Source organism: Onthophagus taurus, chromosome 1 (genome assembly GCF_036711975.1).
Source record: "Onthophagus taurus isolate NC chromosome 1, IU_Otau_3.0, whole genome shotgun sequence".
NCBI lineage: Eukaryota > Metazoa > Arthropoda > Insecta > Coleoptera > Scarabaeidae > Onthophagus > Onthophagus taurus.
The window spans coordinates 9,975,127-9,992,749 of NC_091966.1; the positions used below are offsets into that span (position 1 = coordinate 9,975,127).

The window sequence follows — 17,623 nt, forward strand, 5'->3', positions numbered from 1 at the left end:
AATAACTTGTACATAAAAACATGTAAATAACGAAATTTTTTTCTGAAATCGACACAATTCATATTTTAGTACTTATAATTGTTGACGGTATCGTATATTGCTCATTATGAGTATGCTAACAAGATTTTTTTTGTTTTACTAGTCAACTTAACATCTATTGTGTCATTTCATTCAATTTTGTTGGTGCTAAAATTTGTTTTGTATCGATTTCAGGATAGGTTTTAATTCATAACGTATAAAGAAAAATCGTGAAGATAAGACTTTTGGTTTTTCTTGCTTGAAGAGTCAATAGCAAAAATTATCATGAAAAGAATTAAATTTTTGAGGAACATCTGTGCGGTCCATTCGTGAATGTTAGGCACAGATTGTTTTTTTTTTCCACTGTGATTTTAATTTTACAATAATCATTATAATAAGAAATATCTTCCTTGTTCATTTTTTTTTCATTTATAATCTTTAATAGCGAATGATATGTTGAGTTTCTTTTTCAAAAAAGAACAGAGGTAACGGTTATTAATACTTAATAGTTTAGATTTTTTTTATAATAGAATCATTTTTTTGCATTAATTTTCAAATTATTGAAGATGTGATAGGGTTACTTTGTTTTTCTTTGTTTTAATCAACGGACTCTGTTAGCAAGTTTAGTTGTGTATTTTTTATCTTAGGTAATTGTTACGTTTATGCCTAATAATTTGAGCAATTAATAGGTTTTTTACCATTTTTTTTTACTTTAGCAAAACTTTTAGTTCAATTTTCTGACGGGAATAGAAAAAATATTTGTTAGTATCAAAGTTTTCTTTTGTTTTAAAAAGAAATGTGATATTAAACTAGAAATGGATGCATTTTTCGTTAACAACATTACAAAAAAGTTTTTTTAATCTTTTTTAGATCATAAAGAATTTTTGACAATATTATGCTTTTTCCTTTATAATACACGCATGTATATTCACACAGGAATTATTAAAAAAATAAATATATATATATATAGGATGTGTTGGTTGAGAATTGTGTTCATTTATATGTAATAAAAATGTTTCAGTTTATCCTGTTAAAAATTAGCCACTTGTAATATTTTTAAAAACCCTACAAGGTGGAAAAAATTAAAAAAAAAATGAAAGTTTTACTGAAACGACGTCTACATTACGCAAGTATGTATAGTAATTATAGTTTACAGTATTTTGTACTTTTGATAACTTAAAAAAACGAAAATGTTTGGAAAGCAGGACAAAAAAAAGATATATAAAAAATGAAAATAAAATAAAAAATAAAATGCAACTAAGCGTTTACAATTCTTTTTTCCGAAAGATTTCAACTCATCAAATTGTTTTTAACTGCCGAAACGTTGTTAATCGCGGAAACAAAAAGAAATTTGAACGCTCAGATCTACCCCATAAGACAATACAATTTCACACACGGCAAATTATTAAACTACTGTCTTTTACGTGTGCAGAGTGTAGAGATGTCTGTTGCACTGGAATCTACAATTAAGACTGACTGAAAACACACTGTACACCCCATTCAACTGTAGATATTTTTAAAAAGAATGTACCTGTGATTTACACCTCGCTTACACATACATATATATATTATTATATCAAGATAAAAATAAGAATAATAAATTTAAAAAAAAATTGGAAAATAAAAAATAAAATAAAAATAAGTTTTAGTCAAATATGTCTTTATAAACTTACTTGTATATTCATAAGGAGTATAATATTTGTTTAAATTAAGAAATCATACAATTTGCATTAAAAACATAATTATTGTCGTTTTTTTTTTTGCTAAAGACAAGAAATTGTATACAATTAATTAATAAAAAAAAATAGATCGTTAATTTTGTTATAATATTAGTAAACAATACCTCCAATCAACTTAATTTGATTTCTTTCAATATGAAAGAATGAAATAAAACAGGAAATCATAGAGCGATTTTTAATTTTGTTTTCTTTTACATACTTTATTAGATTGTTTGTGTACTTAGTAAGTTAAAGTCTGTTTATATCTAAGCGCGTTTCGCTTTAAGTACGATAAAAAAAAAAGGAAAAAGGTTAGAGTCGAGTCAATTTATCGTGTAAATTTAATCGTAAGTTTATATTAAAAAGAAATAAAAACTACAAAGGCTTTAACTCTTTATATTGTATATGTGTATCTAATCATGTAATTCTTTGCCTTTTTGTTTTCATTTTATCTTTTTTTTTTAGTTAATAATAACATTTTTTTTGGTTTGTAGTTCCTAAGTATGTAATAAAAATAATCATATGCTTAGAAAAAAATTGTTCATTTTTTCTCCTATAATAATCTTCTAAGTAATCTTTGGAGTGGAAGTGTGTAAAAATAAATAATCCTTTGAAACGAGTCCAATCACGATGGTTGAATCCAATTTACCTATTTTAATTAATTAAGTGAAATGTGAATAGGTAACCTACTTATTACTTATTGAACTTATTGAAATGTTAAATCTAAAACGTTCCTTTCTATCCTTTTACCTTTTTAGTCTAAGAAGTATATTAAGAAAAAATATTGAAATTGGGGCCAAAAATTTGATCTCAAGTTTTTGATGGATTTCCCATGTTTTCAGTAATTCTGAATTTAACAACGGAAGTGAAATGACGACTGTGTCCATCTGTGGTTACGTAAAATAGATGCTACTAAACAAGTTTAATCGCAAAAAATAAAACCGCAATTCAAAATAGACAAAAAATCGTTCACTGAGCCAAAATATCTAGTTGATTCGAGAGTAAATAACAGAAAAATCATCACAACTATAAAAAACGGTATCAATTTGATACCAAGTCCGAATAGTAAAATAACGACTTGAGGTGGATATTTGTCAAGTAAGTAAAGATTCTTAGAGATTAAATACTAATTTTCAAAGAAAGTTTACTTCATTTTAATTTTTGAATTTTAGATACTTCCAACATGCTGACCGTATTTTGGCACCTAAGGCCTTGGCAATTGCAATTAGTAAAATATTCCAAAAAAAGAAGGCCAACCTCAGTCGTATTGGAAACAACTCAATCTCAGGAACAGCTCTTGTTAAATGCAGCTTCTATCCATAACTCTACAATCTCTAACTAGATAAATAATAAAACGATCACAATATAAGACATTTTTCCGAAAAGTTGTTCATGTCATAACTTAATTTGTCTTAAAATCACATTTGGAAATCCTAAAAATTTTATGACATTAAAATAATTTATATTGTGTCATTGCGCATTTATTACCATGACGGCATAATTTGTATCCATAAATATACTACTTGTAAGAAAGATAACCTTAAGATGGTTGCTTCACAATTTGACTGTTCAAAACGTATGTAATAGTCTTGCAATCTAGGTTTATTCTAAGTTTCTAATCTATAAAAATCCAGTCTATAATCCTTAAACAAGTAGGCGGACTTAATAAGTTAATTAATAAGGACTTATAAATGTACTTTTAACCCTAGAATGGTAACGTTCAATTCTACTCTATTATCTTTAGTAGCAGATGGCGTCGTATATGACGCCACGTTACCGTTCTAGGGTTAAATAACGAAAAAATAGAAGTTTTTCTGAGGCAAGAAATCTTAGACTCGATAACTAGTCTAAGACTTCTTTTTCATTCCAGTTGCGTTGCACAAATCATGTAACGGAATGTATTGAATAGGCTTTTTCTGAGTGCTCTTAGATGCATTTACCAATATCGGCACATATTGGAGTTACTGTAAAGAAACAGTTATGCGGCAGTTTAGTGCTTTCTAATTTTGATCATGGAGCAACCGTGTATGGTCCATGTCTCACGTAGTATGATATGAACCGCATCCAGCGCGTTCTATATTTGAGGTTCATTTTTGGTATTCGTAAATTTGAACGAGTTTCGCACGCCCTTATAAAAGTTAATTGGCTCAATATGAGAAACGGGGTCAGATATTATTTTCTCTATGTTTAGTTAATAGAGTGATATTTCTGTCTTCTCCGCCGTACCTCTGTAGAAAAATTACATTTAACCATATCTGCTCACATAACATCTTGACATAAAAGATTCTTTTTTGTATAATGTTGAAAAAAGCCAAGTGCATTTAAAAAGAATCTCTTCCATGTTTTGCATAGTACAAAATATCCAGAGAATCCATATCTGAAGAAAGAATAAAACATTCACTTAATTAAAAAATCGAAAATCTGCAGAAGTTGATGAGATATCGAATGAGATCCTAAAATGCGATGCTCAATGAAGTTGTTCAGCTGAATAATACAAACAAAAAGTATACCAGTCGAATGGAAAGAAAGTATAACAATACCACGATGCGTTCGACAAGGGATGCAAGAAAGATCCTGAGATTTCTTAGAAATAAGTCTGAAGTGCGACTTGAAGCTATTTGCAAAGATGCTTGAAGAAGAAATTCCCGCTTCCGCCAATTTTGAAGAGCAGCTCTAGGAAAAACAGGTTAATGATAAACGTTATGTTTACAATAAGACAGATTTCTCAAAAATGGTTTGTATAATATAAAGCCTGTTATGACATACACGATAGAGACAAGAGCAAAAAATGCAGCTACAAAAAGAATTCTCAGAACACCGAAGATGAAGGCGATAAGGCCATTAACAGAACACATTTTGTAGGACTGTAAAAGAAGTGAGAATATCAAAGAGATGTGGACGCCAACGATAGACTCCTAAAAACAAATAGATTCCCGGAAGATGTCCTATATGGTAGTATGAAAGTTGGAGCTCAACTTCCTAGTATAAGCTATGAATAAATGAGAAACCAGGCAGATATTTTAAAGTAAGAAGAAAACATCCATTGTTGCTATTCTTAGCAACGATTGTTTAAGAAATTTTTGTTAACTTCCAGGCCAAAAAAAAATTGATCTCTGATGATGAATGGAAATAGTGAAGTGGAAAATAAGAACTTGTTTATAATTTTGATAAGATTATCGTTACTCTTATCTGGCACATAAGAAGGGATAGTATTTATTTATTCTATCTTGAACTAATAGAAAGATTATTTTACTTAAAATATTTAGTCCACTTCATTTTATTCATAACTAATTTTTATTAAAATAAATAATGAAATTAAAACCGTCGTGTTTGGACTCATTTTTAAGGTATATTTGATTGAGATCTTAATTTCTTTAATGTTAATATTATATTCATACTAATTTAACATTTTCATTAAAAATAATCATGTTATATCTGATCGAAATTTATTACAATTGAGACTTACTTAGCAACTTCCCCCTCCTTTTTCTTCTTCATTGCCATTCGTTTATGTTTAGACGATTTTTTATGGGCCGCCCATTGATGTTCCCCTACAAATATCCGATTGCAAATTTCACAACGATTAGTATCTGCGGTTGAATTTGGAAACGTTTTAACGTTGATCCTTTTTGGCAATGGATTGTATTTTGAGGGTGTTCCACTCAAACAACTTTCAATTATTTCAATCGCTGCATTCGTTACGTTCTCATCAAATTTATTTATGTCGTCTGTACTTAATCCGTATACTGGTGGCACCTTTTAAATAACACATTTTTAAATTTCGAATTGATATTTTAATTTAAAACTATACTAAATTAATTATTAACTTGTTTATTTAGGAAAACTAAATGCAAGTTCAAGCACGTCAAGTATTTCTATCGACATAGTAAGTTTTCTTATCTTAGTTACAATAAAAGTAGTTGGCAAAGTGCAAAAGAAATGTAATGAGACAAGTGAAAACAAACACAGTGGCAATAGAGAGGCGTTAATTCCGGAAGATATGACTGGAGAATATTTGAAAGTTTTCCCATCAATGTAGCAAATTCCAGAGTTAATATATATACCATATATTACTCTAAAAGTGTTAGTTAATTAACTTTTTCCTAAAGAACATGACTGTATAGATGAGACTTAGTATATCCTTTATATAGCATATCAGAGATAAAAGGTGTAAACTTCGAATTAAATTACATAAATTATGCGTTACAAGAGGATACATTGATGGTTGGTTTAATGTATGTAATGACCCTATACTATGTGCCACAATAGCTACTGAACATAGGAAGTATAGGATGAAAATAAAAAGAAAACTGATCTTACAATATACCAAAAAGTATCTAATATGGGTCTCAAATGATCTGCTGAAGATTACTTAACTGTCTTAAAAGCAATATCCGTGAGATTTGAGAAAAATTGTAAAAAAAATGCTTCTCTATCTGATCCTATATAAATGTGGAAAGAATTAGGAAGACATTTACTCAAACACAAGTTTATCAGAAACACTACCAACAGGTATTTACGCCTTACCATTTCATTGTATATATTTTAGATGTAACTAAATCAAAATATAAATAGACGATGGAGGAGAAAGACGATGATATGAACACAGTTAGGGTTAGTTTATATGTACGCAAATATTGGATTACTACCATTACTTCTGCAATTATGTTCTCCGAAGAAGTTATATCTAATGTACTGCTTTTGTAGTGGTGGATTTCACAAAAAAAGCTCCTGACATTGAGAAATTTTTGCCAACTTTAAAACAATTTTTATGTGCAGTTTATTCTTTAGCTTAAGTATAGAACGTATTCTCAACATTTGAACTTGTTCCCTCCAATGTGCGCAACAAATTAGGAGTGAAAAAGCCAGCTAATTAGTATTTCTATACAAATATTATAATTCCTCAATATTATTTTTTTTGTCTTAGTTTTTAGTCGCCTGGTTTGCCAGTTTTTAAATAAAGAATATTTTTGTTTTCACTTTTCTTTTGATTTCAATTATTGATTAATATAAAAAAGTTACTTGATATAAATCAGTGATTAAAATCGTGTTTTAAATGATATTCGTATTTAAATCGTGGTGATATTATATTTACTTACTTGTCTATCTGTTCTTGCTAAAAATCTATTAACTATCCATCTGGTTTGTTTTCGAGCATATCTCCGTGTTACCATTTTTAAATCTGCCACTCCAGTGCTAAACAATTTTTCACCCTCAGGATTTTTCCTTTCTTCTGGTGATAGAAGAAGGTATTTATGGAATTCCTTAAAGCCGATTGCTTGAAATATTCCTTTCGTATAATCCGGTTCACTTAATAAAAAAATATTTCTTATTTTTATAATGTAATAATTTTTTTAAAGTCAATACAAATAAGTAGCAATTTTGCGGTTATAATGAAAATAAATGAGGAGAAATAACAAGTTCTTGAAATAATGAATGAAATAGGAAATAAATAATATATTAATAATAAATAATACACTTTTCTTTTTCATATACATGTCAGATCAACATGATTAAGTGAATATTGAAAGACAAAATTCAATAATTAGAAAATGTATAATATGCACTGTGGCATATTTTAATACTCATGAAAGTCATGAATAAACATCATGTTTTCCTGTTGCAAAACCATAAATAAGTATATTACTCACATTTCATTTTTGATCCGATTTGCGTTATATTGTGTATGAAAACTTTCTAATTCGTTCAATAAGCCATCTTCAATCATTAAATCAACCCTTTTGTTTAGTCTCTCGTCAAGATTATTCTAAAATTTTAAAATTATGTTGAATGTATTTCATAACTTATTCTTGACTCGAATAGTAGTTTATTAATAAATAAAATGGTCTTTTTTAGTTTAAGGGCTTACATACTGTGTGCTACATAAAGTACTACACTTTGAGCCTACCCTGAAAATTTCCAGAAATTACAAAGTTATTATGTTTTGTAACTGACGAGGTAAGTAATAACCAGTAATAATGGTTCGGGAGCAGATAGACGGAGTGGTGACCCTTTGAAATACCCTCAGTGAATTTCCAGTAGTGGAAAAAATAGGTATGGTGTCCGCATAAGCATTTTACTAATTTACGCAGTACCTTAGTCATTATCTGATCTTGGAGACGAATAGTTTGCAAATTAAAATCAGTGTTATTGTCAAAATTTTACAAAAAGGAACGAAGGATAGGTTCGCGACAGAAACATCAGTCTGATCCAAGCACGTCAAAACAAAAAGCACAATCGATGAACTTTACATCATCAGCAGTCAGTGTTGGCATTAAAAGGAGCAAAAATGGTCCACTTGGTGTCACAACAACATGCAGAGAATGTCACGATTGTAGCATGTGTTAATGTTGTAGGTAACGCAATACCGCCAATGATATTATTTAAAGGCGTCCGTCAAAAACGTACATTTTCCAAAACAGAGGCCAAAAGGTTTCAAACAGTTTCCATGAACCCAAAAGGAAGTATGACAACTGAATTGTTCTGGAAATGGCTTGACCATTTTACTAGATATAAACCTGTTGGAACAGTATTGCTCATATTTGATGGTGCCGCTTGCCATCTTGATATTACATGAAATCTTACAAAAACGTATGACGGTTGCAAACATAACAAGTGGATTTAGAAGTACCGGCATATACCAGATGAGGCCTTTGCTCCATCAACGGTATCAAGAAGGATTTTCGAAGTAGATACGTCTTCATCAGAAGACATACCATTATCAGAATTACGTTTGAAAATTATTGGGCCCAATAATAAACCCAAGAAGTCATTGAACCCAATCGTGGGCAATCAGGTATTCAATGTAAGCACCAAATATCAAACACAGAAACTATGCTTCATGAGAAAAAAGAACAAAATACCTTACGAGAAAAATCATCCGGACTTCAAAGCAAGACTTTTAAGGAAATTTTAAGAACCCCTGATTTTACGCAGAAAAAAACGTCGACCAAAAGAAGAAAGGCCAGCAATTATAAAGAGAATAATCGCGTAACTAAATAAAAAAGGTGACGCTGCATCATGGTATTGCTTCCTTTGTGACACGAATAGACATTTAAATATGCGGTCTTGCTTGGTTTGAAGCTCATGGATACACAAAGAGTGTGCTGATTTTGTTTCAGATGATGAAGAACAGTTTATTTGTCCACGATGTAAAAATTAGGTGATTTTATACCGGGTGTCCCTCAGAAGTGGCTCACCCCCATTTTGTTTTAAAACTAATTTAATACAACTGTTAACTTATACCATTATTAAAAGAGAACCACTAACTAAAGCATAGCAGTGATCACTGCTCGAGAAATAGTAAATCAAGAGGAACATAGCGTAATTTATACTATTAACCTAGCTACCATGCGTCAAAAGTTGTAATACATTTTCCGAAGATACTAAAACGTTAAAAAATAACGAAAATAATATTTTTAAGAGAAACTCAGTACTCACATCCGGTGTAACCGGAAGTACAAAGAAAATGATTTCATGTCGTAATAACCCTTTTTAACGGCCTAATTATGTATTGCAAATGGTTTTCTTATATCACTAATAATAAAAAAAAATATGGGGGTGAGCCACCTTTTTTTATAAATCTTATTATTTTATCTTTTGAGATTAATAAATACCTTATTTTGTTACTTTATATTTAAGAGAATATGTCCACGTTTATATTAGTCAAAAATGTTACCATAGCAAACTATTAGTTTTCAAATAAAATGCAAAATAATTTTAGGTGGGCCTTATTACCCTCCTGTACCTTATACCTTCTTTGCCATTGGATAAATTTTAAAATAATTTTTATAGAATACAGCTAAAATATCATACATCAAAACCTATATCATGGTTGTTAACTAAAATCTGTTTTTATAGACAAAAAGAAATTTTAATAATAACCCTATTTTCGACAGTCTCAGGTATATGTAAGCCCTTAATTAAGATTAAATTTCTTTTCTTTATTTTGCAGTAGCGTCGTCTTTTGTTGGCTAACTATTACAAATGACAATACTTAAATAAATACAAATATTTCTTTAAAAAAATCAACCCAAAAATTTCTTGTTCTAGGGTTGGGTTCTAGTTTTAATTGTTATTTAGCGCTAGATTGGTGTATATTTTTATTGAACTAAAATTGTAACTAACACTAGACCTAGAAACATTAACATTTGGGTTTAGCCTTCTTGAAAGAGGCACAGCTAAACCAGAATGTTTCTAGTTCTAGGATTAATGTTAGTTCTAATGCTAGTTTTAGTTGTTTCACAAATATCTGAGCCTATGATGCAAATGGGTCATGTTATATAGATTTAATACAAAAAATAAAATTTTGATAACAAATTTTAAGTTTAATAACTCTTAACTAACACCATCTTTTGCCCAACGATTATTTCTATTGGCAATTGCAGACTCATAGTTTGCCGAATATGACTGTGTAAACATCTATACTAGAAAGTTAATAGAAAAGATCATTTTCTTTATTAATAGATTACTGATAAAGTACCCAAACAATTTAAAAATTAAAGTATAAAAATATGTCATTTACCTGATTGCATTGTAACCAAAATATTATTGTATTTGGATATCGTAAAGCACCACCTGTGCTGGAACCACCTTCTGAAGTTTGCTGTTCAGCAAGTAAATCACTGTGTCTCTTTCCATTGCGATATAACACTTCTAAAGATCTTAAAATATAATTTAAAAATGTATTTATTTTAAATATTTATTGTTTTATTTTTTGGTCTATTTATTTTGAATTCTAATTAAGTTTGTTCTTTTTAATTTATTATAATCGAAAACTTTTATATTGGGAACTCACCACGTGTTCGACACCATGCGACCCTCCACAAGGTTTAAAATGAGGTCGACATTGCGCCCAAGTTCCATTTAAGATTGTCCCTCAGAACTACCAACATAAAAATCCACGTGGTGAGTAATTCCCTAAATTTTTCCCCAAACGTCAACACAAAATATAATTTTTAAAGGTGGAATTAAAAAGATATTGATGTGTTATAATTAGATAAGCAAAATATAAGTTATTATAAATTGATTTATAATTCAATTAAAGAAAAAAAATTTTTTAAATATTTGTTTTTCAGAACATGATTTTTAGGTTAGAATAAACGTCAAAGTGATTTTTTTAGGTTAAAATTTTACCTTAAAACTTTTCGTTTATCATTTGGATGTAACCTCCGTGCCATTACAGGATCCAAGTCTTGTAATTTTTTATGTAAAACTTCGTTAGATAATTCATGATCATTATTCGGCATGATGCCAGGTTTATTGGTTTTTACGCTCCCCGGTTCTGATATTAAAATTTTCCAAAGAATTGACTCTATGTAATAGTTAGTACCACCCACAATAATAGGAATTTTATTTTCGGATAATAACCTATCAATCTTTGTTTTGAATGAAGTAAATATATATAATTTATAGTGTAATTTTTAGTTGAAGTGAAAGGATACAATATTTAAGGCACGATCTCTATAATCAACTACTGTAAACTCTTCGGTAGGACTTAAAACATCGATTAAATGATGTGTTGCTAAATTTTGCTCGTCTTTAGTTGCTTTAGCTGTTATTATGTCCAATCCTTTATAAACTTGCATTGAATCAGCTCCAATTATTTCCGACGAAAACTTTTGAGCTAGTTCTAAAGATAGCTTTGTTTTTCCAGAACCAGTAGAACCTAATATAACGATCAACGGCAAAGACATATTGCTACTTAATTTATAAAATCCAATTATTTTATTAAAAACTCGTTGAAACATACTTTTAATAAACACATCGTAAAACACGTGGGAATGTTTTCATTTTATCTGTCGTAAAAGGTTGGCAGCACTTATTACAATTTTAATATTATACAAATTTACATATTATCTACGTTTTCTAAATTTACATTTAGGTCAAAATAAGATATATTACAGGTTTAAAATTGTATTAATTATTATAATTTATTTTATTAAAAACGTTTAATAATTTGATATGGGTTATTTTTTTACTGTTGGTATTGGTATTTAGTGCTTTTCTTATTTTGAGGTTACATCTAGCTGTCAATTTTAACGGATAAATTTCAAACATTTTCGCCACAGTGAGTTACAAGCCATTTGAATTCCATTCCTCAACTAGTTAAGTTTACCACAAGTAACGTTTGCTTAGCGTGTAAATTATCTGTAAGTTGACGTGATAGATTTTAGTTGACGTTTCTTTTCATTTTAGGCAGTTAAAAGATGAATAAGAATATAGAGTTCCAGGATAGTGATGAAGATGTGTATTATGGACCTATAACTTTAAAGGAGAAGAAACGGGATGTATTAAGGAAACTCCCAATTGAATATATTACGGGAAGAAGTAGTGTGAGGTAAATAAAAATAAATGATAAAAAATGTTTTTTAAATTAATATATTTTACATCGTTTCAGTACAAATCCAAGTTTTATTGAAGATAAATCAATGAGATTGGCAGAATTAATTACATGTGACTTACCGACCAAGTCATCCATATCAGAAGATGACGAAAATTTTATTCAAAAAGTTGCTAAAGAATTGGATTTAACAGTTCCAGCGGAAGATTCCTCAATAAGTGACCATGAATTTAAAGAAGAAATATCCACTACATATCATTCAATTTCTTCAAATAATTCTAGTTTGATTGAAGATGTTGTAAACATTTCCTCTGAAAAGGAAAACTCAATGCTCACTGAAGATTCCAATTCCAGTGATGATTTCGATAACAAACAAGAAGGTACATACGAAATTCCCAAATTTACAGCACAAAATCATGTCAAAGACTTAATAGATTGTTTTAACAACTTGGATGTTATTGAAGAAGTTGATGAAAATACCCAATTTGATTCAAACCCCTCATTAAAGATAACACCATCAGAAGAAAAACAAACAGAAATCCAAGAATTAATGGAACAATCAAAAGCTGAAAGCCCTTCAAGTAGTAATTCATCTTTTAAATTTAATGATACTCTTGAAGAAATGGATCGATTTCTGATGTACGGACAAAATTATAGAATGTCATATGAAAATGTTGAAAATATTAAAGTTTCTAATGAAACTGATTATGAAATAAAAGAAGAGATTCAAACTCCAAAAATTCAATTTAATAAACCTACAGGAATTCCAGTTTTATCTCGTTCAGCAACAAAAACACCCGTACATAAACAAATAAATCTTCAAAATAGATTACCAAGATCTACTGGGAAAGATAGGTTTAAAGATATTCAAAGCCCAGTTGCCATGTATATAAAGAATTCAGGATACACACCGCTATTTAGAACTGTAACGCCTGGAAAAGTCAACAAAGAAAATATCCCAGAACCATCATCAGTGTTTACAGTGAATTCTGCCATTGACACATTCGCTTTTCCAGCAGTTCGCTATAAACCTGCCAAAAAACAACAAGTTATTGAAGAAGAATTTAAATTGCCACCTAGCATAAACACCTTAATTCCATTAAAAGCAAAAGTTGGCCTACACCAAAGAAAGGGAAGGCAATTAAGTTCCATTGTTGATGGTGATTTGACCATAGATTGTAGTTTAAATTCTTCTAAAGATGTTTCAGTTGTGGAGAAAAAAAATATATTTTTGTAGGGTTTTTATTATTTATCTGGGCGTGTATTTAATGTGTATTATGCTTATATTTATTTTTATTTGGTCTAACTGTATTGAAATATACCTATTATTGAATTTGACTGTTGATTAGTTTTATTGTGCCACACTTTTAGTGTATTTTGTATTGATATTTATATTCATGAGTGTTACCATGTACCAGGTTAAGTATCAAATTAATTGAAGTGGCCTATACTCAACATTCTCATGTTTTAATAGGACTGACAAAATTAATAAACGGTCATTGTATCGAAAAAAAGCGGCAACTAACACTAAATCTAGAACTAGAAACATTCAGACGCCTAACCCGAATGTTTTTAGTGGTAATGTCAATTCTAGTTTTAATTGTTATTTAGCGTTAGTTTGTTGTATATTTTTATTGAACTAACAATAGAACTAAAACTATGTTTCTACTTCTAGGTTTAGTGTTAGTTCTAATGCTAGTGTTAGAAATTTATATTGATGGATTTTCTCGTTGTCATGTTTCAATATCAAATTAATTGGAAATAGTAGTAGATATTTTTACTGTTTCACAATGGCAAAAATGTTACAATGGTAAATTTAAAAAAATAGATTTTGATGATAATGACGATTCTTTTTTTATCAATTAGTACTATGCTAAAAGCTTTAAAAATGTTATCAATAAAAGCGTCTGTTAATGATAGCATCCATAACTCAATTCATCCAATTTATCAAAATATGTATAAGCATTGAGAACAAGGGAACTGTAAAAGCTGTTATTGTAATTGCCATATTATTTACAATGCTGGTAGAAATTCTCGTCAAGTACTATCCTTTGATAGCAGTTGGCCAAGTAAAAAGCAACTGCTGCAAAATCGCGAAAGGATGTTCCAGCTCGTTATTTACCTTGATGTATATCTTGCGAGAAGTCTAAGATTTTGGAAAAAGATGACCTACTTATTGCCCAACAGTAAAAAATTATTTTTAGAGTTAGGTGAAGAAAATTGTCATAAAAACATATGAATTTTCCTAAGTCCAGAATTTGATAGGAAAAGTAACTTAAAACCTGATATTTCATTTTCATAACGTTATCTTTATTTTTTGCATTATTGTATGTACATATTAAACTCAGAATTTCATAGTAAAATGTTAGATTTAAAAGAACAAATAGAAAACCGACTGAACGATTAAATTTAGGAAGCAAAATATCAACATCGCTTTGAAATACTTTATACTAGTGGTGGAACGGATAGCCGGCAACTATCCGGCCGGATATTAAAAATCTATTACTTAGTACTCCACCAATAACTTAATTAAGGAATTAGTATCTCTTTTAGATGTTGGACATTGCAGATAATAATCAAGTTCAACCCCAATAGGACTTTTTTCATAGAACACAACTTTATTTATATCAGCTTTGTCATTAGCAACCTCATTGTAACAATCCCAATACGATATATAAAATCTCTTGTTGCAGTTTCGTCTAGTTGTCTTCTCTTCGCTTGTAATTCATCATATTCATCACTAACAGAACTGTCGCTGTCATCACTTTCGATTATTGATTAAAGTATCCACCGTAAGCCGTTTTGAAAAATCACTTTCAATTCTTGAGAAATAAATTTTTGAAATGATAGTTTCGAATTTTGCAATTTTTGTCGATTAAGTTTGAAAAATTCGTATAAAATCCAGTTCTTGGAATATGAGTATGAAAATTTCCCAAAGTGTTAATAAAAGCGTGCCCTTTCCAATGAACCAACCCTTTTTGAAAAATATCTTAGTTTTTGAGAAAAGAATATTTAAAGTTTTGATAAAATTTTCGATGTTACAATTTGTATCGATAATTTTGGAAATTCGCTATAAAATTAATTTCTTGAAGGATCCTTGTGGAAATATCATCAATTATTAATTAAAGTATATCATCTTTTTAGAGTTGCTTCGTTAAATCAGCATCAAAACAGTTCATTTTGTATCTTGGATCCAAATAAGTTGACATATCTTATCAACTTTCTTATTAATTTCATTTTTATTATCGCTTCAGAAATGCACCAGAAATTATAACCATAATGGCCGGATAGATATGCCGGATAACTGGATATCCGGCCAAAGAGGATGCCGAATATCTGGTATCCGGCTTTTCGCAAAATCACTTTATGCCATTTGAAAAACAAATATTTATGAAAAAAACTTCATTGGTTTACCAAATAACTTTAAATTACCGTATTTTCTCGAATCTTATCCGCACTCGAATCTAATCCGCACCCCGATTTTAAAAATGCATAATGGTAAAAAAATTTAGTTTGCGAATGTAATCCGCATCTTTCTCTGAGCAATTCGACAACAACAAAATGATGCGATGCTTGTTGTTAACCATAAATATATAATAATAATAATATATTTATGCATAGTATACATATATACATAAAATTATTATAAATTAAGCCAGCACAAATTAGGCGGAGTTCAGGTGCAGCCTGCTCTTCCAACAACACCTGCTCTTCCACTCAAACCTAATAAAACTAATTCTAAATATATAAGAGAGAAAAATAAAACAAAAACGAAAAGAAAAAGACCCGATGGTGAAATCATAATTAATTACTAAGCGTAAACTGCCCGATCCCTGTCGCCCTACAATGCATTCTGAATTTGAGACAAGCGGCCGTTCACTCTGTGACGAAACAACCTTGAAGAAGTGCAACATTTTATAGTTGATGGCAAATCATTAAGAATATGTGTTATTTGGTATGAAAAGTATTTCTTAAATAGCTGGTGATGATGTATCGGCGGGGTACGAGTGCCCTTGAATCGAATATTCAATTGAACGTCGGTACGAAATTTTATTTTATTGAAGAAGTATGGAGTTTTCTTCAAAGTAATTATATTAAAGAACAAAACCGCCGAATGAAGTATGCGCCTGTTTTTCATGTTGAGCCAACTCAAATCCTTTAATTTGTGCGAAACATGCTGACGTCCCCGTAACCCAAATATCAAGAGCAAGCAAGAATTTTGAATTTTCTGAATTTTTTTCGTATTACTATACTAAATACACTGATCATACAATGTATCACAATAATTAAAATACGCTAACACCAAGGCCTCGCACAAAAGCACCCTTGTTCTACGATTGAGGAACGACCGACCGCCATAAATCAGCTTAAGAGCAGCATACGCGGAAGCAGTGCACTTATTGATGTGTTTATTAAAGTTTAAATTTTCGTCCAATAAGACACCCAAGTTTATCCTTCAGCGGCAATACTTGATTGTTGACAACTATCTTGACCCGATCTCGAACAGAATTATCACTTATCACCTTTCTTGGCCCAAATAAAATCAGCTCTGTTTTAGCAGCTTTAAGACAAAGGCAGTGACGCCTATCATCGACATCCGATGGCAGAAAAGATATATATAACTGGGTGTCATCCGCGTAGAAATGATGATTACAACTTTTTATGTATCTGTTAAAATGCGATGTGTAAAGTGAGTATAGCAGTGGACCCAAAATTGAACCCCGAGGAACACCGGACGTTGTCGAAAGAAACGATGAAACGCAACCATTCACCTTCACGCACTGCATTCTGCCCGTCAAGTAACTGTGCAAGTAACTAACCCCGATGCAAGATCATCAAACCCAATGTAGCGAAGCTTGGCATGATTGATAGTATCAAAAGCCTTTGAATAATTTAAGAGACACATCAAAGTGTATTTTCCTTGGTCTGTGCTTCGTATGACATCGTCCACAATATTCGACAGAGCTGTATTACAGCCATAATGCTTTCTAAAACCTGACTATGTAGGCGGTAAAAGGTTGTATTCCGTAACATAGTCCATTAATTGTAATTCGACTACTCTGTCGGTAATTTTAATACTAGCAAAGGTTGGACAAACTACAATTTCCCAAAAGCTCCTAATGATTTTCAAAAAAATTTCAATTTGTCTCAAACAGTGAATGCCGACGAAATGGCACTATATCTGGATATGCCTCCCAATTTCCTTAGAAACGAGTGGTTGCGAAAAATTGTGCATAACATTAGTATGCTAGCAGCAACAAGTGACAAAATTGGGGGAAAATTGCTGTCATTATTAATATTGAGAAAAAAACCATTCTGAAATCCGAAAGACTTCCCGAATGACGTCTTAGTTAGGGCACAATAAAAGGATGAATAATGGAAAAGCTGATGATGGAATGGTTAAGACAAGTATGGAGTCGTAGACCAGGAACACACATGGAAAACGATTCCTGAAAACAATTATAACATCATTTAAGAAGTTTTGTATAACCACTGCTTTGGACAGATCCGAAGATGACGAAATATGGGCAGAAAATGATACATA

At 30.3% G+C, this 17,623-nt stretch overlaps 2 protein-coding genes across 4 annotated transcripts; one reads left to right on the forward strand and one right to left on the reverse strand.

The window, feature by feature from the left end:
- Positions 1-5,123: 5,123 nt before the first annotated feature.
- LOC111417393 (tRNA dimethylallyltransferase) lies at positions 5,124-11,538 on the reverse strand. Its single transcript, XM_023049647.2, has 6 exons — positions 11,180-11,538; positions 10,872-11,113; positions 10,261-10,399; positions 7,388-7,503; positions 6,836-7,046; positions 5,124-5,492 (listed from the first exon to the last, which is right to left on the reverse strand). Exons 1-6 carry the CDS (start codon positions 11,483-11,485, stop codon positions 5,199-5,201), a joined length of 1,308 nt encoding a protein of 435 aa, XP_022905415.2. The 5' UTR covers positions 11,486-11,538; the 3' UTR covers positions 5,124-5,198.
- A 210-nt stretch (positions 11,539-11,748) lies between these two features.
- On the forward strand, positions 11,749-13,416 carry LOC111417388 (uncharacterized). Of its 3 annotated transcripts, none has more exons than XM_023049643.2 (3): positions 11,749-11,876; positions 11,934-12,075; positions 12,136-13,416. In XM_023049643.2, exons 2-3 carry the CDS (start codon positions 11,945-11,947, stop codon positions 13,313-13,315), a joined length of 1,311 nt encoding a protein of 436 aa, XP_022905411.2. In that variant the 5' UTR covers positions 11,749-11,876; positions 11,934-11,944; the 3' UTR covers positions 13,316-13,416. The 3 variants fall into 3 exon arrangements, with proteins under 3 accessions (XP_022905411.2, XP_071052753.1, XP_071052755.1); XM_071196652.1 differs by having other exon boundaries at positions 11,749-11,874; positions 11,938-12,075; XM_071196654.1 differs by having other exon boundaries at positions 11,787-11,805.
- Positions 13,417-17,623: the final 4,207 nt, after the last annotated feature.

Bases quoted from the DNA above. Each gene is read 5' to 3' on its own strand.
- LOC111417393 (XM_023049647.2), bottom strand. From the start codon at position 11,485: ATGTTTCAACGAGTTTTTAATAAAATAATTGGATTTTATAAATTAAGT. The intron at 10,400-10,871 runs GTAAAATTTTAA...TTATATTTTAAG, and splicing joins GATAAACGAAAAGTTTTAAG to ATCTTTAGAAGTGTTATATC. The intron at 7,504-10,260 runs GTAAATGACATA...TTAAAATTTTAG, and splicing joins TTTGGTTACAATGCAATCAG to AATAATCTTGACGAGAGACT.
- LOC111417388 (XM_023049643.2), top strand. From the start codon at position 11,945: ATGAATAAGAATATAGAGTTCCAGGATAGTGATGAAGATGTGTATTAT. The intron at 12,076-12,135 runs GTAAATAAAAAT...ACATCGTTTCAG, and splicing joins ACGGGAAGAAGTAGTGTGAG to TACAAATCCAAGTTTTATTG.